The 21,607-nt window shown below is 40.0% G+C and overlaps 1 protein-coding gene across 1 annotated transcript in view; it reads right to left on the bottom strand.

Moving 5' to 3' along the window:
- kcnh2a (potassium voltage-gated channel, subfamily H (eag-related), member 2a) overlaps positions 1-21,607 on the bottom strand; it is a 34,475-nt gene that overhangs the window by 4,349 nt on the left and 8,519 nt on the right. The window contains exons 3-9 of the mRNA XM_043256326.1: positions 21,108-21,272; positions 19,975-20,421; positions 19,547-19,758; positions 2,957-3,379; positions 2,177-2,573; positions 842-1,041; positions 438-690 (exon numbers count right to left, since the gene is read on the bottom strand). Of these exons, the coding sequence (XP_043112261.1) occupies positions 438-690; positions 842-1,041; positions 2,177-2,573; positions 2,957-3,379; positions 19,547-19,758; positions 19,975-20,421; positions 21,108-21,272 (2,097 nt within the window). The remainder of the gene's footprint in view (positions 1-437; positions 691-841; positions 1,042-2,176; positions 2,574-2,956; positions 3,380-19,546; positions 19,759-19,974; positions 20,422-21,107; positions 21,273-21,607) is intronic.

Genomic DNA, 21,607 nt, shown 5'->3' with positions numbered 1-21,607 from the left:
TCAAATAAAAACAAATTACCAAAACATTAGATAAAGTCAACAGACTAACATACATATTGGTTGAAGCTCATGTACATTAAATATAAAAATGTTCACTCTAACTGAACATAGATTCATGAAGGACATTTTCCCCATATTTTTAAAGCACATTGGCGTATAAAATTGTATGATCACCTAAATTTGAGCTAAAACATTTTATCCATACAGTCTGTTTATTTCATGTTGAACAGTATTTTAATGATAGGCAGAAAAATTTTAGTTTTACTGTAACAGAATGTATATAAATAATATAATAATGTGTACTATACTAAGTTTGTGTTCTAGGGAATTGTTTTTTGCGGGGGAAGAGCTCCATGGAATGCCCCACGATATATGTATATGATCACAATGAGATGGTCAGATTTCTTTTGCTCTTTTCTGTTTGATTTATCACTTACCTAAAATGGCCACTACCACATCTCCCTTTAAGATCTCAATGGAGCCACGAGAAATGAAGTACAGCGCCGAAATGACATCACCAGCATGGACCAAGGTGTCTCCAGGTGGAGCATGTGTAGTCTTGAACTTCATAGCCAAAGCACGTAAGCAACCTTTAGTGGAGCCCTTGAAAGCTTTACAGTTCTGCAGCAGTGTACGATTTAGATGCAAACAGATGTCTGCCTGTAAGCACTCTGGGAACCCCTTCAGCACCTGCAATGTGATAAAACACAGGTTAATGTGATAAATGGTGCAACGTTATGTGCTCTGTCGTGTGTGCATGCAAAAATAAACAGAGTGGAAAAAATAGTGTACGCCCAGGTGTTGACAAGAGGGCTATTCTGTATGTGTCTCTGTGACTCACAGCATTCATGTCAATGCCGTTAGTGTAGGACCAAGCGTGCTGAAAATACTCCTCCAGCCTTTGCCTGAGTGGGTTGGGGATCTGGTGGAAACGGATGAACTCCCGAACCCGCAGCATCTGAGTGTGGTAACGTGCCGTGCCAGAGTACAGCCTCTGGATGATGGCTGACACGTTTCCAAATATGCTGGCATACATCAGCGCTGTGACGAGAACAACACACAAACATTGTCTTTCAGAGCAGTGTGTTAATCCACTTCAAGCTCCTGAAAAAATTTTTCATCATCCTTTCCTATCAAAATTGCTACGGATTCGAAAGTGTGGAAAATCAAATTTGGTCTAAATTTTTTTATGACAGATGAAAGTTTCGGAGACAGTGTAAATACAATTCACACAACGTGAGGTTGTATTTATTTTAAAACGTGTGAAAATTTCTACTGAGAACTTCAGACTTCAAGTGTTCAAAGACCTTAAGTCTTCAAAATGCCCCAAAAAGGCATGTCCAATAATCAAGTTTACTATTATAGATTCTTTATAAAATACAGAAATGTTGTTTTACTGAAAGTTTAGACCTGAGTTAGACCCCAAATATGATAATCTCCTTGTAAGGGACCCCCTTAGTAAAATATAAGGGCAGATGTATATTTTCATGTATAAAAAACTATTTATACTGTGTGTAAAAAATAACAATATTAATCCTAAAAAATACAAACAAATTTACATTGAATACTAAAATTATTATATATTATATAATATTGTTTATGACATACACCACTGTTCAAAAGTTTGGGGTCAGCCATATCACTTTATTTTTTACTTGTCAGAGCTTTTGCAAAACAAAAATCCACTCAACATGCTTCTGTTATTTTCATAAAACCAAATAATGAAAACATAACATGACTTCAACAGACCTACGCATATATTGGTTGAAGCTCATGTGCATTAAGTGTAAGGATGTTTACTCTAACTGTACATGAAGGAAGCAATACAAAGTTTTTGTACATATAGTCACATAGTTATGTAATGCTAAAAATATTATTGACAACTAGCCATTTTGTCATGGTGTATCACGACCAGCAGATTTTTTTGTGTGTATGTGAATTTTGTTCATTGAACTTTTAATTTTGTTACAGTATTTTGATCAAATAAATTCAGCCTACATTAATACATTTAGAGCATACATGACAAAAATGGCTGTTGAATGTCAATTTACATCTACATGATGGCAGAGAAATACAATTACAATTTCTTTTGTTTTACTTTTAGTGAACCTCATACATAAATTCCAAATTGTAAAAAAAGAAAATCAGTTCTGCTGTCATATAAATGAACACTAACCTCCAATAAGCATGACACAGATAGAAAAGATCTTCTCAGAGTTGGTGTTTGGAGAGACGTTTCCAAATCCCACGCTGGTGAGGCTGCTGAAGGTGAAGTATAGAGCAGTGACATATTTATCTTTAATGGAGGGTCCTGATGCAGGATTCGTCTTATTATACGGTTTCCCCAGCTGTTCACCCAAAGAATCAAGCCAACCGATCCGAGATTGGCCGCTCCTCTCCACATTTCCAATAGCATACCAGATGCAGGCCAGCCAATGAGCGATTAGTGCGAAGGTGCACATGAGGAGAAAGAGCACCGCGGCTCCATACTCGGAGTAGCGATCGAGTTTACGTGCCACACGCACTAATCGCAGCAGCCGAGCAGTCTTCAAAAGACCAATCAGAGTCGTCGTCTGTCAATACAGGAAAACAATGAGGACTGAAAGGTTAAAAGATGTTAGCAGAAGCTATAACAACATAATAAAAATAAGACTTCAATCAAAAATTTAAATTCCATCTAGTTTATATCATTATCAATACATATTTGAAGATATCTAGCATCGAATCAATGGTTCCTCTGCAGTGAATGGGTGCCATCAGAATGAGAAAGCACTATTATGGAAAGAACTTGATGGTTTGATTTACCAAACATTTTTTAGTCTCCTATTATTATTTTTATTAGCGGTTTGGACTCTCAATCTGTGTCAGTAGTTTTAGCTAATCTGAGAGAGTAGTTTTAGCTAATCTTCATTTCTGTGTGAAGTATTCCATTAAAAAACAAAATGAGTTTACTCACATCTTCTACGGAGCGATAAATGAGCAAGTCGAAAGGAATGGCAGCCACCATGTCAATGAGGAACCAGCCTTTAAAATAGTGGATTGCTATTCGGCCGGGCTGACTGACCACTTCATCGTTGCTGTTCACGTAGGTTGTGCGAAAGTTAATCACAATGTCCACCACGAACATGATATCCACAATGAGGTCCACCACGTTGAGTGGACTGCAGGAGTAACCGCAGCGCTGCATGGCGGCCTCTTCCTCATCGCTGAGCAGGAACGCAGCCGAATAAGGTGTAAAGATGGCCGTATAGATGACAAGCAGCAAGATGACCCAGTCCCAGACTGCTTTAAAGGGGCTGTAGTGTAAAATGGTCCATTTGTGGATTCGGGGAGCCTGGAGCTTATACTCAGGAAGGACATCTGCACCCAGAGACAGCACCTGAGGAAAAATATATTTCACAATGAGAGCTCCTTTCAGATTAATGTCATAAATTAGGACTGTTTAAGTGATTAAGACAAAAACACATTCTCTCCAGCATTTACTATGACATTTTATATATATATATATATATATATATATATATATATATATATATATATATATATATATATATATATATATATATATATATATATATATATATATATATTGCATTTTATTTGTTTTAAATAAATTCAAGCTAGTGTGCCAGTAATAGAAGTCTTTAAATCATGTTTATTCACTCAATACAATCAAAGGACAAAGATGGTGTGCCCCATTTTTTAATTCTGAAATGCTACATAAATGTAAAAAAGACAAAAATAAAAAAAGTCCTTTGTTCTCATAAGTTCATGAGACATGAAGATTTTCAGCCAGTCAGACCAGAAACTGTTTAGTTAATTTCCCCCATTTTTCCAAACCATTTACAAAGCTCGCTGCAGGACAGAAATATTATCATGTTTCTGACAAGAACTGAGTGGGCCGTAACTCGGTGTGGGTGAAGTAATGAAGCCGTGTTTAGTCTCCGAGATATCCACTGAGTACACATCACTGCGGGGAGAACATTAATGCTTTACACTTGTAAACACCCTCTTAGGCAGCAAACTTCATCTCATTACTTTTTCCAAGCCCCCAAAGAGATGACCAGAGTTTAGAAATTTGTTCAAAGCTCCAGTGAGAGAGTTTAATCACGCTTACTTGCAATTTACTGCCTTGATTATACTAATAAACACACCAATTATAAACACACCAGCTATTCTTCAGAGCTCGTAGTTACAGATATTTGTATGTACTTAAGATCAATTTAATGTAAATAAAAGTTCAAATGACTTTCTGTTCCACAACAGCCTTGAACTTAGTCTACCAAAGGCCAGTGAAGCAGAATCATAATTCATTTATGTTAATCTAATACTTCTCTTGCTCATTATGTACCATTAGGATGAAGAAATACATCCGCAGCAGACTGAAAAGCAAGTGGGAGAAAAAACAGATCTTCTAGACCTAATTTGTTTATGGAAATCAAAGTCAGGCTATTTTCTTAATCAAAAGACCTCATCCCACTTGCGCTTGTCCTCACAAATAACGCCTGCACTAAATGGCTCATAAAGTCAAAATCTCAGTTAGCTTCCAGATTAATTATATTTAATTCATGCATCTATTTTTGTAACTAGGTTAAAAATCTATGAAAAGGCTGGTGTAGTTTCCATCCATGACTTGCCTCAGCACTCATTACCTTGAGGAACAGGAAAAAACAGACAGCCAACAACAACTAACCCTCTAAACTAATAATCCACATAAATAAGTATATGTTTCAACATCAAAGACTCTGGCTGTTCTTACCTTTCTGCTCTCCTGGGCAAGAACGGGACTCGTCTTGTCCCAAAAGCGGAGGCTCTGAGAGCCTTGTTTGCAAGGCATGTGTGTCTGAAATGAAGGCTGAGGCTGAACAGAAAGAGCACAGGACTGGAAGAGCTTATTCAACGGCTTCAGCACCAAGGTCAGAATCATGATCCACAAACAATCTTCCGAATGCCACTGCTCACGGCCGAAGTGGCAGAATCCCTGACTCCTCGAGCAGCCCTGGAGAACGGTGAGCTCAGGAGCTGCTCTCCTCGGGATCCAGGACCTGTCCACCCCCTATATCTATGTTTTCTGCTGACTTCTACTTCCACTTACTGGTTGCTTCTCTGGTATCTTGCAATCCATCTACTGCTATGCTCTGTGCTGTGTAACTATTGTTCTAAAACAGTCTGATTGAAAAAATTGAAGATTTTGAGGTAAAGCCATTTTTGAAAACAAGCGTCCTGTTTGTGCTACTGAGATGCAGTATAGATGCCAGTCACTTAAATATACATACAGAGAAAGAGAGAGAGAGAGAGAGAGAGAGAGAGAGAGAGAAAGGAAGAGTGCGCACCAAACTCTTGAGATTAAACTGTTGCTTTTTTTTCAATACAAAAAAATAGTTGTTAAGAAGTAAACTGAATTTACATATGGCTTTTGGAATTGCCAGACTGGAAAGGGAAGGAAAAATGCTTGCTATTTTTTACTTAGTGTAAATAGATGCCATGAGAACAAAAAAAAAAACATTCTTGGGCCTCTTGCAAGTTTTGCCTATTATTATCATGTACATTTAATACAGGTCTTATCTGATTTATTATTAAGTGACTTACAAGAAAGAAGTTGTCTCATGAATAAATATATACACAAAAAAGGAGGGAAATATAAATGGTTTGATACAAAATCATTTCACTTAGGTAAAAAAAGAAATAGTGTCACTTCAAAGAGAGGTCCACCCAAAATACTCTGCAAAGATGCTAATAGCTTTTTTCTGTAGTAAAAAGCTTTTCTTCCTTAATTTATTAATATCCAGTGTATAGGAGGAGTTAACTTTGAGACCTTCAATCAATACTTCAATTCTCTTGAAGATGAACCTGCAGAAATGTGCATTACCATTATTGAATTTCTGTCACCTCAGATGATAAATCCTGCCAAAATCCTTCTGTGTTCCTCATCTCAAGGACTGATTTACCCAGTGCTGATTATCCAGCATCATCTCACTCCAACGAGCACCTTTTGTTATCTCTGTATTTATTCATTTATACTCCTCATCACCACAGTCAGAGCTAATCTGTAAAAAAAACAACTTTGCAGTGTATTTGCTGCAAAAAACACAGTGGGGTTTAGTGGTCTTGATGCAGGATAATGATCTGAAGGTAAACTCAGCCCAAGCCTATTATAAAACAAGCAGTAATTATATTATATTCCTATTATTTTATCAGAAAGGTAATGAAAGCCCCAAAATGCATCAAAGTAATTTGGTTCAGTTTTTCTAGATGAACTTTTCCTACAGATTTAATTGAACTTTCCCTCAAATATAATATCAAATGGGATGATTTTTGCACATAAAAGTGATTTTCAATATATATGTATTTGCTACAAGGCCATTTTTGCTTTCCACATGTGTGACCAACATTGTAATTGGAGCTTGCAGATATGTTTTATGTAACTTGTAAACAATGCATTTTATAATTTGATTCTGCTACATGCATTTACATATAATCAAATGCTATATTTCACATCATGTTCGCTTTACCCATTTCTCTGACAATTGGTGACAAATATATTTGGCTCCTGTGGCATGATTACACTGTCCTTGTGAATTGGCTGTGTGTGTCTGCTGGGTGAAGGGGTGGACATGTCTGTCCAAGGCCAGTGTGAGATGAGAACACAGCAGGGGTAGGAAAGGGAGAGGACGTGAGGGTGAAGGAACCAGCCTTGGGACTCAAAATAGCCTTCTGGGACAGAACTGCAATGAAGCTCCAACAAACCATAAAAACTGTTATCCTACTGGCTCCTTGTTCACTGACTCACCAGACAGTTTACAACTTTGATCTATAGCCAAGATGTCTATTACTTTACAGAGCTCTATGCAGTGAAACCTGAAGTAGACACACTTTTAATTTATCAGATTGGGTGCAATATGTTGCAATATGCTATTATATATAAATCCTGTGAAAACCCATATAAGTCAACCACTAATTTAAAGAATATTTTGGGTACAAAGTAAAATATTGTATTCATCCTCATTATATATATTATATATAAAATGATATATATATATCAGTGCCTTCAAACATTTGATATATAATATATATTTAATATACAAGTACACCATATTTAAAAAAATATATATACATGCATATGTGTGTGTGTTTATATGATTTATACATAATAAACATGCACAGCACACACACACACATATAGATAGATAGATAGATAGATAGATAGATAGATAGATAGATAGATAGATAGATAGATAGATAGATAGATAGATGCTAAAAAACGTCCGCTAACCTTTGCTCTTTTTGACAGAACATTAACCTATGCTATATACATCCCTTGTGCGTTGTTTCAGGCACATACATGCTTCAAGATGAAAACTCTCCTGATCTCCTACCTCGCACCAGCTGTCCACCAATGTCATGACATGAAGTCCTCACACAGAAAGGAACTCCATTAAAAGACCATTACTGAAGTGCATAAACATCTCCCTCACATCAATTAAAAACACGGCTCAGCAGCCTTTATAGAGCAACCAGCAAATATCCAGCTCCAGAACATCCTGATCTGGCTGTGAAGAAACTTCACAGTATAGAACAAGAGAGTTGTCATTTGAAACAAAGATGCTAATCTCTCAGGGAAGCAGTCAGAAAGGGCAACCACTGATCAAGGAAGCTACAGCCCATAGGGCACTACCATTTGCAGTGAGCGATTGTCTCAGTGCCTCACAGACGGTGGTGTGGCAGTCAAGGGCATCCTTGTGTTGAGATGAATGTAGGGTGCTTGACCTGACTGCTGTGACTGTGGTGAGCAGAGCCCAGTTCTGACACCACTACACCAATCTTACATGCCACCAACACAAGGCTCTGGGCAGAGACAAATGCCAGTGTTCATGTTCTGTATTTTCATCACATTAAATACAGGAACAGATGCATCCTACTGTAACCATCTACAGGGGATAGTCATGGTATCATTTGCACAACCTCTTGTTGACTATTATTTTTGGGTGAATCTCAAGAGCACAGGGAAACAATAATGTGAAATAATGCGGTCATCTTAAAATCTAAAATAGCAATGTAGTCTTACTTACTGCAGTGGATATGGTATGTTATTGGTAACATTCAAAACTCTGTCCAGAATAGTGCAGTAATTCTTGAAATAATGCTTCACTCCAGTCTCTCAATACTGGAGACAAATCACGCAGTCTACCATTAGATTACAATTGATTTAAAAATCAATGTTTCCTTTTACTTAAAATATACAGAACATTGCAGAATTCTAAATTATTTAACTATTTATAGTCTGAGATCACCTATATTTCATTGTGAAATACACTACTTATGAAATGTTTGGAGTCATAAGATTTTTAAAAAATGTCTTGAAAGGTCTTTTTATTTTCAGCAAAGCTGCATTTAAAGTAAAATTACAGTAAACAATAATACTAAGTAACAGTATGAACGAAAAGTTATTTCCTGAATAACGATAAAAACAAAACTTGAAATGTCATGGCAAAGAAGAATTTACTTAGGCCTTCGGGGGCCTCAGGAACATTTCTTATTATATATTGTCATTATTTTCATGATTCTTTTAGGGAATAGAATATTTAAACCAACATTTATTTGAAAAAGAAATCCTCTGTAGCATTATAAGTATTTTTACTAACACTTTTGATCAGTTTACTGTGTTTTTGCTAAAAGAAAGAATGAAAAGAATAAAAATTCTTACTGACCCCATACCTTTGCACAGCAGTGTTTATCGAGTAGTAAAACCGGATGATACCTTCCTTGTTAACTCACCTCTTGTGCGACAATGCTAGAGATGCGAACAGCCCTCTTGACCCGCGGGTTTTTCCACTCATTGCTCCCTTGCGCCCCCTCCTGAGGAATGCTGCCTCTGGCACTAAAGGACATAGTTCTGCCCCATACAGATAGCTGTCTAAACACCACTGCTCATCTCACCTACTGCTCGCAGGGACAGCCTCTTGAGGTGGTCTCATCCTCTGAGGTGGACCACTTCGGTTCTGTCAGTCTGAAGGCTTCTCTTTCAGAGCGTATCTCTTTAGTGACTTCCAATAAAAGCCTGATTGGTCTTTACGTTCCGCTCACTTTTAAAGTTGGAAAGCCAGTCATCCAGTCTTTTGAGTCCTACTGCTGCTCAGCGCCTTTCTCAGTCGCTCAAAGTGAACCAGTGCAATACATATAAACTGTCCATCTTCACATTCAAAAATTAGAAAAAAGAACGGCAGCAGCACGGATCCATCGTCAAGTTGTCCGGGCAGCTGTTCCACTTTTTGCACGCTTTGCCTTTTAAAGAGAGTAAACTGCCTGTGGTATCCCTCTCCATCCCTCCCTCCCTCGCTTTCAGAAACACTGTGTTTGTGTGTGTTCCTCTCGCTCTTTCTCTCTCTCTCTCTCTCTCTCTCTCTCTCTCTCTCTCTCTCTCTCTCTCTCTCTCTGTGGAAGTCCCACTCGGGAAGAGATGTAATTGCAGCTGGCTGTCTGATCCACCTCCTCGCTCTCAGTAGCCCAGCTGCAAGGCTTGATGGATATCCTCTGTTCCCTTGATAAACACAAACACACTCAAAAAAAAAAAATAGTGCCCAGCTTCCAGGCATGTTACAGACCCTCACCTCTAACTCGCTTCTCTTATGATAATTTTCACCCACATTAGGTTTAATCATACTTAAATTAAATCTGAAATTAAACACAAGCCAATGTATTTTTTTTTAGAATTTTTCTTTTTTAAAAAAGCAAAAAAGTATATCGGTGTACATTTTACAGTGAGCTTTATTTTTATTAATACATTCATTCATACAGCTTGAAGCGCTAAAGTGTATTAACTTACACTACTATTTTATTTTACGAAAATAATACAATATTTTAAGTAGTTCTGTCAAACAATTAATCACGATGAATTCAATCCAAAGTAAAAGGTATTTCTTTTACATAATGTTTGTGTACTGTGCACATTTATTATGTACAGTATATATAAATACACACACATACCGCATGTATGTATTTACATGCATATATTCAGATTCATATAGTTTATGTTATATATAAATGTATTTAAAATATAAACCTAACACATTTTTCTTAAATATATCAATCTGGACCACAAAACCAGTCATAAGTGTAAATTTTTCAAAATTAAGATTTATACATAATCTGAAAGTTAATCTGGAATTTGAGGTTGCAAAAAAATGTAACAATGTAACAATGCATATTACTTTTTAAACATTTGTAGGAAATTTACATAATATCTATACTTAATATTCAAATGATTTTTGGCATTAAAAAAAATCTTTAATTTTGACCCATTAATGTGTTTTTGGCTAATACTACAAATATCACATTTATGCATGTTTGTGCATTTATATACACATATTAAATATATACAGCTCTCACACACATATATTCTGTTATTTTGGATGCGATTAAGCACGATTGATCATTTGACAACATACACTGCACAATGATTATGGATTGATTTTATGTGTACGTTTGAGCACGTTAATGTCACGTATGAAGGGTCTGAGGCGTGCGGATCCATGTGCAGGCTTTTATTAAATGAAGGCATGGTCAAAACAGGCAGGCGTCAAACAGGGCGAACAGGAATATCAGAGGCAAGACAATAGCAAAATCCAGAGACAGGCGGTGGTCAAGTCAGGCAGCAAACAATCACGGAATCAGAAGACAGGCAGGGTCAAAACCAGATAAACCAGAGACAATAATCCACGGGCGATCTAACAACGAAACACAATGCAACCTGCAGTTGAGTGGCTTGCTGCAGTATTTATAGTCCTCTGACAGGAAGTAGCAGCAGAGGAGTGATCGCAGATCACCCAGAGGTAAGAGCTCCTCTGCTGGCTTGGTGACATAGCCCCCCCTCCTAGGGAGCGACTCCTGGCGCTCCACAAAACAAACAAAACAAAACATAACTGGGAGCTTGGGAGGGGTTCGGGAGGAGTCAGCAAGCTGAGACCAGGGAGGAAGAGACAAAAGGAGCGGGAGGCGACACCGAGCCCAGCCATGATGGTCAGTGGTGGAGCCGACGGAGGAGGAGCCATAGAGAGGGAACGGTCATCAACCCCATGGAGCCGACCGACGGCGGTGGAGCAGGTGGTCGAGGAGACTGAGGCGAAGGCGGAGAGCAGAAGAGCCAGGGTGATGCAGAGGCGCTGGAGGTCCCAGGCGACACCGCAGGCTTTGGCGACTGATGCGGAGACGGGGACGAGAAGGACGGCCAGAGCGACAGAGGACTGAGGTAGAGCCGGGGAAGGGAGGAGCCTGACAGAGCCGGAGGGACGGAGGGACGAGGCAGCTGGAGGAGAGGAATCCTGAGGCGACGGATGGTCGACGACCGACCAGGGCGTAGCCGGAGAGACGATGGAGCCTGGTGAAGCTGGTGGATTGACGGAGCACGGTGGAGAGGAGGAGCTAGGAGCCTAAGGAAGCCGACGGGTCTACAAGCCGAGCTGGAGTCCGGGGCTCGGAGGCGGGACGATGAAGCGAGGATCCTTCACCCACGGCGGCAATGGAGACTGGCAGACCCGTGGCAATCGCGTGTGGTAAGGGTGGGAGGGTGGGTTAATTTTGCGCAGGCGCGGGCACTGGACGGGCTACGAGGCGCGGGCACTGGAGGCTTGGCACGAGGCGCGGGCACTGGAGGCTTGGCACGCAGGCGCGGGCACTGGAGGCTTGGCACGAGGCGCGGGCACTGGAGGCTTGGCACGGCGCGCGGGCACTGGAGGCTTGGCACGAGGCGCGGGCACTGGAGGCTTGGCACGAGGCGCGGGCACTGGAGGCCAGCACGCAGGCGCGGGCACTGGAGGCTTGGCACGCAGGCGCGGGCACTGGAGGCTTGGCACGAGGCGCGGGCACTGGAGGCTTGGCACGAGACGCGGGCACTGGAGGCTTGGCACGAGACGCGGGCACTGGAGGCTTGGCACGAGACGCGGGCACTGGAGGCTTGGCACGCAGGCGCGGGCACTGGAGGCTTGGCTTGGCACGGCGCGGGCACTGGATTGGCACGAGGCGCGGGCACTGGAGGCTTGGCACGAGGCGCGGGCACTGGAGGCTTGGCACGCAGGCGCGGGCACTGGAGGCTTGGCACGCAGGCGCGGGCACTGGAGGCTTGGCACGAGACGCGGGCACTGGAGGCTTGGCACGAGGCGCGGGCACTGGAGGCTTTGCACGGCAGGCGGCCATGTTGGAAAGCGGCGCAGGGCAGGCGGCCATGTTGGAAAGCGGCTCTGGGCAGGCGGCGACCATCTTGGGAAGCGGCTCTGGGCAGGCGGCGACCATCTTGGGAAGCGGCTCTGGGCAGGCGGCGACCATCTTGGGAAGCGGCTCTGGGCAGGCGGCGACCATCTTGGGAAGCGGCTCTGGGCAGGCGGCGACCATCTTGGGAAGCGGCTCTGGGCAGGCGGCGACCATCTTGGGAAGCGGCTCTGGGCAGGCGGCGACCATCTTGGGAAGCGGCTCTGGGCAGGCGGCGACCATCTTGGGAAGCGGCTCTGGGCAGGCGGCGACCATCTTGGGAAGCGGCTCTGGGCAGGCGGACCATCTTGGGAAGCGGCTCTGGGCAGGCGGCGACCATCTTGGGAAGCGGCTCTGGGCAGGCGGCGACCATCTTGGGAAGCGGCTCTGGGCAGGCGGCGACCATCTTGGGAAGCGGCTCTGGGCAGGCGGCGACCATCTTGGGAAGCGGCTCTGGGCAGGCGGCGACCATCTTGGGAAGCGGCTCTGGGCAGGCGGCGACCATCTTGGGAAGCGGCTCTGGGCAGGCGGCGACCATCTTGGGAAGCGGCTCTGGGCAGGCGGCGGCCATCTTGGGAAGCGGCTCTGGGCAGGCGGCGGCCATCTTGGGAATAAATGCAGTGTCTTCTTCCTCCATAATACCCAACGTGAGAGCTGACCCCACAGTCACTAAACCAAACTCAATAAAGTGTGCCAGTGATTCACGTGGACCCTCTCGAACAAGTTGTGTTTTGAGTGGCTGATTTATTCCCTCGTGAAAAAATTCAATTAGCAAACAGTCCGGTAAATCAGAGAAGTAAGCCAGGTCCAGAAATTCCTGAGTATAATCCTCAAGTGATCGGGTGCCCTGCTTGAGGGTTAGCAAAGACATTGCAAGGTGCATACCTGGCCATGGTTCGGGTGAAAAGCCGCTGGATCCTGGTGGTGTAGGTTGCATTCTGTCACGTATGAAGGGTCTGAGCGTGCGGATCCATGTGCAGGCTTTTATTAAATGAAGGCATGGTCAAAACAGGCAGGCGTCAAACAGGGCGAACAGGAATATCAGAGGCAAGACAATAGCAAAATCCAGAGACAGGCGGTGGTCAAGTCAGGCAGCAAACAATCACGGAATCAGAAGACAGGCAGGGTCAAAACCAGATAAACCAGAGACAATAATCCACGGGCGATCTAACAACGAAACAGGCGAAACAATGCAACCTGCAGTTGAGTGGCTTGCTGCAGTATTTATAGTCCTCTGACAGGAAGTAGCAGCAGAGGGAGTGATTGCAGATCACCCAGAGGTAAGAGCTCCCTCTGCTGGCTTGGTGACAGTTAAAGTGTATGCAAAAATGTACATTACATTTACATCATTCATTAAGGTAGGTTATCTGTAATTGTTAGTTCATGATACCAAATGCATTAGCTTAATGAATCTTATTGCAATATGTTATCGAACTATATTATTAAGCACTCACTGCCAAACTCACTGACAATTTAATTTGCTTATTTTTATTTTTATTTTTTTGTTATGTGATGCTTAGTATTTGCTATGAAAACAATTGATCATGTGTTTACTCTAAATGACCGCTGACAACATGCCCATGAGTGATATCATGCATGTCACATGTCAACACTCTGAGAGCCATCTAGTTTAACCAATAATGACATATGCATATACGATGCACAATGTAAAACTGGTATTTACTAGACATCGATACAAGGGCATCAAAAGAAAACGCATTCTATGCACTGTATGTACTTTAATGTTCTGAGTCACTAACTCTTGTCATTATATCAAGATAATAAGATACCTTTGAATATACTACCGCTTTAGTCTACTTTGAATGTGACTCCAGATGTTTTCTCTCTGAAGAGCTTTCATAAAATACGACAGATATTAAGGTCAAGGTGTTTGTGAACCTGGACAAAACCAAGAAATAATTATATCATGCCACTACAACAAACAATAATTAATATCAGTGGGAATTTCTTATTCCACCAAAATTATGCCTAATCATATCATGCTTGTGTTTATGAGTGAAGACAGAAAAGAATAGCAGGCTGTTGTGAAGATAAACAGTATATTAAAATGAAGATGCCTGAAGTCATTATACATAAATCTGAAGGATAAATTATTCAAACTTCAAGTTCTTTAGAAATAAATGGTGTTCAAGTGTTTTTGTGTCACAGTCTATGTGAATTTACCTCTCATTCTGCTGATTTATTCTCATGGGGCATTAGGCATTGTTGTCAGAATATATATTTTACATTCGTATGTGCTAATGTTTCAATGTCAGACTTTTGTGTCAATGCCTGTTCTCAAACTGTCTATTTCGTCTTTCAACTTTCAGTGTCGTATTCTATTTAAAAGTATTTTATTTAATTAATACGTGAGGATGAATTTTAAATGTTCCTTTCATTTTTTTTTTTTTACTTATCTTTTAATGTTTTTTAACAAGATCCAGGGCTCCCACATGTGCATAGATGTTCACTGCTTACTTATATAATAATTAAACACCAATACAGTTTTAACTGCATGTTTACTGTTGAAATGATAAAAAAAAAAACACTCTGCAGTCTGTTGGGAGACTTAAATAATTTAAATATGAACATGTCTAAAGGCACTGAATAGTCATTGTTCTAAACCTGCTCAGTTGGAAACACAAATTTCAACTGACCTTGCTCGAGATACTGATAGCTAAAGGCGCATTTTCATGATGACTAATGGCAAATCTTGCACATCCATCATGATTTATTATGGAATGAGGCACTTTTCAGATTCTTTTGGTGAAACAATGAAATAATTGCCTCTACAAGGAAATTCAGAATACTTTGTGCTGGCAAAAAACATACAAAAATGCAATGATAAAACACTAAAGTCCCTGCAGTTTGGTCTGGAAGAGATGGTTAATTGGAACATATCTGTCTGATGTTCAGTATTTTACTTCATTTCTTTATGATGCATTTATATTACGATTGTAATTCACCATTGCCAAGAGTCCTCTAATGTAGTTTTGCAAACTAATGGAGTTTCTGGATGCAGTCCAGTGCCATTCAGCGAGACAGCAAAATAAGTCTGTTACCGCAAAAGGATGTTAACATTACAGCACCCAGAGGGCAAAAACACTCAAAGTGTAATGCCTTTGATTTGATTATTTGATCATAAACCTTTTACTTTACAGCCTTTATCGGTGCTGTCTCTGCTAGTTATTGCTGAGAAATTAATTTATGCATTTAGTTAAAAATTCGATGCATTAGTGCATTCATGCAAAATGGTGGTGAATAGATGATAGTAGTGCTAACAAAAGCATTTATGTCTCTCCGGTCTACGCTCTGATGCTGGAACGTTATTCAAGTAAGATAAGGCTTAAATAATATAGGTTTGCTATGTTTTTTAATCATATGCCTCATAAGCTATATTTGCACACTCATTTCTTCACAGTGTGCTCAGTGATGGTGTAAGAAACAATGAAAATGAAATATCAGTGGATTTGTTTTACCTTTCTTCCCTATGTTCCTTACAGTCACAATATATTTCCTTTGAACGTTCAGTTTATTATGTAATGAGACCATTTGTATCAACTACACATATCCTCAATGAAAATCAGTTTGGCTTAAGTCTAGAAGGATAGTAGGCCCTCTGTCCTGTTTCAACTTCGCACAGGACAACTCTCTAAAGAGCTCATTTTAAGACATATGCATAAATGTGAAAATACACATCACTATGAGTCCTGATATAAGAAAGAATCATTACTAAAGGTCATTTCATCTAATGCTTTATTAGAAAAGAAGAATGATTAAACTGAACAACCTCTGTTTTACTCATTTCTATAACATTATTTGAATATTAAAACCGATCAAATAAATGAACAGAACTGCTGCTTAGTTAAATTTATATTTACGTTTCGTTTCATGTGAAATATATAATCATGCCCTACCATCGACACAAGCACCATCAAAGCATTTGTCATTTCTGCACACAGCCTGGCCCCAGCTGTTGTTTAGGTTGTATAGGCCTTAAAAATCACGAAAAAGATAGTCGGGAGAGTAGCCAAGTGTTTAAACACATCTGGGACACCATTTCGCCATTTCCATGCAAACTGATTCAGTCAAAAAATAAATAAGGTCAGTAATGCATTTCTCACAGGAAATGTTTTTATCTCTCTGGATTCCATAGCAGAATCTACTATAGATGGTGAAAAGCACGAACCAACACTTATGAGTACTGACGCATCATACACTGCCTTTTTGGAGTATCAAGGTGGGAGAGTTATAAAAGCAAAATCCTCTCTTAGAACATCTCAGAGCTAATAGTTACTGATCACTGCGCAAACTCACTGTGCATCCCACACAAGCTGATCAATGCAGCATGTAATCATCTGCCATTGTCCACCTGGTTAGGAAACAGGGAATATGTCAAGAGCTTGAGATAAAAATAAAATGCGCTTTAAATATGCTGCAATTCTGCCTTTCAATTTGACTATGATGAGATGTGGGGCTGCAACTTGCAATTAAAAAGAAATGTTTTGCAATATACTTTAAATATATACCAATATACTAAATCTATTTCTGTGATGGCAATACAGAATTTTTTTGCATTATTACTTTTTGTCTTGATTTTTTAACATGCTGATTTGCTGTGTTTTACTGTGTTGAAAAGAAGTGTGTGGCATCATATATTTTGTAAAAATTCAATAGAACGGGTCACATGGCATAAGTAAAAAGTCATATGATCATTCTTCAATGTAATATAATGTAAAAAGTTCATAACATTGTTAATGGATTTTTATATGTTTAGTTTATTTTGCTAGATAAGTCCCTTATTCCTCAGCTGGGATCGTGTAGAGCCGAATTACAATCCCCAAAAATCTGGAATGTCATCCTGACCTTAATTTTAAAAGATAAATAAATAAATTGACTGAAGAAATGGATGACATGGCAGGAGTAAATGATCAGGAACTGTAAATAAACTAATCCTTTAAAATGTTGCTCCATACTATTTCACTATGTCTGTGTATTTTTGAACCAAGAAAACGCATTCTGTGATCTAGACCACAGCTGCTCAATGAGATTATTTAGTCACATCTTCACCTGAGTGAAGCAGCTTAGCAGCTTCATTAACTATTCTCCTTTTGCATGACCTCGGAATGTCTATCAACATCAATTTAGGATCAGCCATATGGCTTAGCTATTGACCTGGTAATGTTTAAGCATTTTACAGTAGCTGCAGCTGCTATAAAAACGTCATCACATTGTCAATGTGTGGAAGGGACACAGAAATGCGTGCACGCAAAAGACTGCAGGCCAACCTCTCATGAGTTTTGACTACAATCATATACAACTTGGTCTGCGCCATAACATTTCCATACTGCATAATTCATTAGCTATACAAACCGTTTTTGTTTCTAGGACCCACCACCCACTCACACATACAGCAGGAGAGAAATAATGACGAGTTTCTGATGGAAAGAGCTTTTTGCTTGGGGTGGTTTTTCAGGTAGGTCAGGCAAGAGCTCAGGCCTCCTGTGAGTGTGCCAATGTGATTAATGAGCTAATGACACTTTAAGTGGGTTAGGGCTCTGGAGAGAAATACCAGAGAGACGCCACTTCTGCGAGGGGACAGACAGAGGTAGAGGAAGGGGACAAGGTATCCCTCTATTTCCCTACAGTATTATACTTCCCAAAATAACATATCAATCCCTGCTAAGGAGAGTCAGGAGATCCTCTGGTACAGTCATCAGCTGCAAGTCATCTGTGCAAAACACAACTAAGTGAAATCTCTTTCCTTACAAGAAACTAAAATACTGTCTGCCCTGACAAAACTGGTAAACTAAATAAAGAAATAGTATTATTACTATTATTTGAAATAACTGTATTCTACTGAAATATTTTTATAATTATAAAAAACTATTACTCTAGTCTTCAGTGTCACGTAAAAGTTTAGAAAGTTTGGACATCACTAAATATTTATTATAATTATTATCAAAGTTGACAACCACAAAACACTGTTTTCAGGAACACAAAATAAAAAGAACATTATACATACACACACACACACACACACACATACACATATATATATATATATATATATATATATATATATATATATATATATATATATATATATATATAATTATTACTACCCTATACACAAACATAAAGCCTTTTAAATGTAACTATAATAATAACACTTCTAGTTAATTTTGAATTAAATTTAGTTATGTCATGGATGTAAAAACTTCAATTAAAGTAAATTAAAACCTAAAGTGTGAAACTACTGATTATGTCAACAGGGCACTGCTCTAAACAGTTACAAATGACTAAGCATCTCTGAACACACATCCACATGAGTGCTAATGGCTACTCAGTTGTGGAGATATAGATCTTTCTGTCATGGGGCATCCAGATAACTCAGCTGAAAATGGAAGGACACCTCGCGGCATGTGCCATGTGACCTTTGGCATGACCTCATTCCCTCTGCGTTCTGTCGGAACGCCCTTCATGGAGGGCAAGTGTCTGTTCAGCCTATATGACCCTGACTAGGATGCTGCATTAACCCCAGGTATAAGATATTCCATTGGGATAGTTGTAAAAGACTGCACAAACTGCATGCGCATTAACTAAAACCTAAAAGACCAGTGCTACATCCATATGCATTACATAAAAGATGATTTTTACCGCCACCAACTGGATAAAAAACTGCTAAAACCACTGCATAATCTCCTCGGTCATATAAGGGAGGGTGAAATAACAGTGACCTATGCAGTGTCAGTGGTTATTAAATATTTGTATTTATGTATGCATATATATATTATTCTCATTCTCATCATGACTGCATTTTTATTTGAAACAGTATTATTAGGAAATATTGTGACAATTTAAAATAATTGCTAATAGTGATGGGGGTTTTTCAGAAATCATTACAATATGTGGAATTGTTTATTATCATTATCAGTGTTGAAAACATTATGCTTGCTAAATTTTTTACAATACTTCATCTTTGCTGAAATAAATTTAATTTCTTAAAAAAATCTTAGCTGACACTTTAGATTAGGAACAAGTATTCACAACTAAATGTATTTACTATTAACACTATTAAAAGTTTTAATTTGCTGCTTATTGATAGTAAGTAAGGTAGTTGTTGTGTGTGTGTTTATTTATTCATTCATTCATTTTAGTTGACATTCCAAATCTTTATTTTTGGAGCATTGGAGCAGTTCTGTCATTGAACCATATTTTCAATTAAACACACACACACACACACACACACACATACACCCACACACACAATACTTTTTTCCTCAGAAAAGATTTTCAGCCTCACCTGTGTGACTTTCTCTGTCACGTTGTGGGTCCGATCTATTAGTTTGCAGGGGGCGATGATGTCAATCTCACCCGGTGGAACAGCGATTAAGGGGTCTGACTTCATATCTATTAAGGTGTGTGATATTCGGGGGCCCTGAGCTGCGGTCCGGAGCCGAATGAGATCTGTGTCAGAAGTCGCATTCTGCAAGCTGGCTTTGCGGTGCATGGCACCTAGAAGATAACAAAACAAAGATCCAAAGATTTCATCACCTATTACTTTGTCATTGTTTTCAATTATCACACTTGTCTCTGGAGTACTTCATTCTGATTGGTCAGCTGCGACTGTTAAGTGGTCACGTTTTTTGCAAAGTGACCATTCGACTGTTTACTGAATTGCCATCCACGTGGGTGTAACACAAGTTAGAACAGAAGTGGTTGTGTCATTACCTGTGCTGCTGGGTCTGACCGGCAGCTTTCTGTCCCAGTTGAAGTCATTGGTGGAGGGTGAGGGCCGCATGCCACATAGGCTCTCGCAGGAGCGGCTGTGTGCCATGCTGCAGCTGGAAGGAGATGCCTCTGAGGTGAGGTTGTGCAGACGAGGGGAGGACTGAGAGAAGGCCTGAGGCAGGGGAGGGGACGCTTCTGATGGCCTTGGCTCACTTTCAGGTTCATTCTGTGCCTTATCTTCCCATAAAAACAGCTGAGATCCTCCCAGTGCAGAGCGCTCAGGCAGGGAGAGCAGTTTGTCCAGGGCTACTGACTCATGGCCCATATGGGGCATCGGCTGCATGTAGCCTCTTTCAGAATCGTCATTCACAGACTGTTTGCTGCCACTTAAAGAGCGCAGCAAAGGCAGGGGCAGCCTGAGACGCCGTCTTCTTGCTGAGGAAATGCCTATGAATAAGGAAGTCGGGTCTTTGTTAGGTCGTTGCTGCAATATATTATTCAAACACAGTGATGGTAACTCATTGGAATCCCGATTGGATATTCCATTATAGATGCTTTGTTAGTGAAGCATTGACTCTAAAAGCATAAAACCGATCATTCAGATCTATTCAGATCTTTAAAACCAAGTCTACCAATAAATAGCATTCAGTTAAAAAGCATTTAACAATGTCATTGCACAACTCGTGTAACAGAAATTACTCAACTTTTATGTAAGAGCCAGTCATTCTGAATTATGAAATAAAATAAACAGACAACGATAAACAGAACGAAAGATAGAGAAATAAAATGAGGTAGTAAGTAGGGATGCACAAATTTGTATTTTGCCAATGTCTGATATTTTTGCCAATGTCTGATATTTTTCAGATATTTTTCAACTCATTTTAGCCTATATATTTCATTTTGTTTCGAAACAACACTCCTATGTGGAAATTATAAGAAAATAAATGTTAATTTTGGTTAGAGCCTGCTTGTTAGATTTAAATAAACAATAATGAAGTTCTTTTATAATGACAATACATTTTACATTGACTATAATTACAATTAACAGATATGTTTACAAATGTGAGGAACCAACACCAGAACTAAACTAATTGTACTGTAATGAACCAAATCTGTCAGTCCCATCTGAGTACCTTTAGAGAGCCACGGGATGTGTTTGTGGTTGATCTCTCTGCCCGGTGAGCTTTCGAGGGGTCTGTCCTGTTCATCTGCCAGCTCAAAATTCAGGATGAACATGATGACCAAACCATCCTCATTCTTAACTGGAACCACATCAACAAAGCACGGCAAACACACACCTGCGAAAAAGGGTAACAATAAAACCTTCACAATAACGGTCACTCGACATCTCTTAATTCATTTCTGTCACCACTAGAGGGCAGCCTCCAACAAAAGATCCCCATTACACTGTGAACACATCATTGAAACAGACAGGATTTAAGTATTTAAGTGGATTTATTATTATTTACAACCTGTCCACCTCAAATGCTACCACAATCAATGAGTGCTGCAAAGGTCTGTGTTAAGGTTAACCAGCTTGGCAGATGTCCTGAGCCCCGACTGTTCACTGTGGCAACTGATAGCCGTCCCACATTGGCACCGCGGTTCCTGCTTTCTCACAATGCCAAACCAA

Source organism: Puntigrus tetrazona, chromosome 2, assembly GCF_018831695.1.
Source record: "Puntigrus tetrazona isolate hp1 chromosome 2, ASM1883169v1, whole genome shotgun sequence".
Classification (NCBI taxonomy): Eukaryota; Metazoa; Chordata; class Actinopteri; order Cypriniformes; family Cyprinidae; genus Puntigrus; species Puntigrus tetrazona.
Note: the sequence above shows the minus strand (reverse complement) of the source record. Positions and strands in the feature narration are given on the sequence as shown.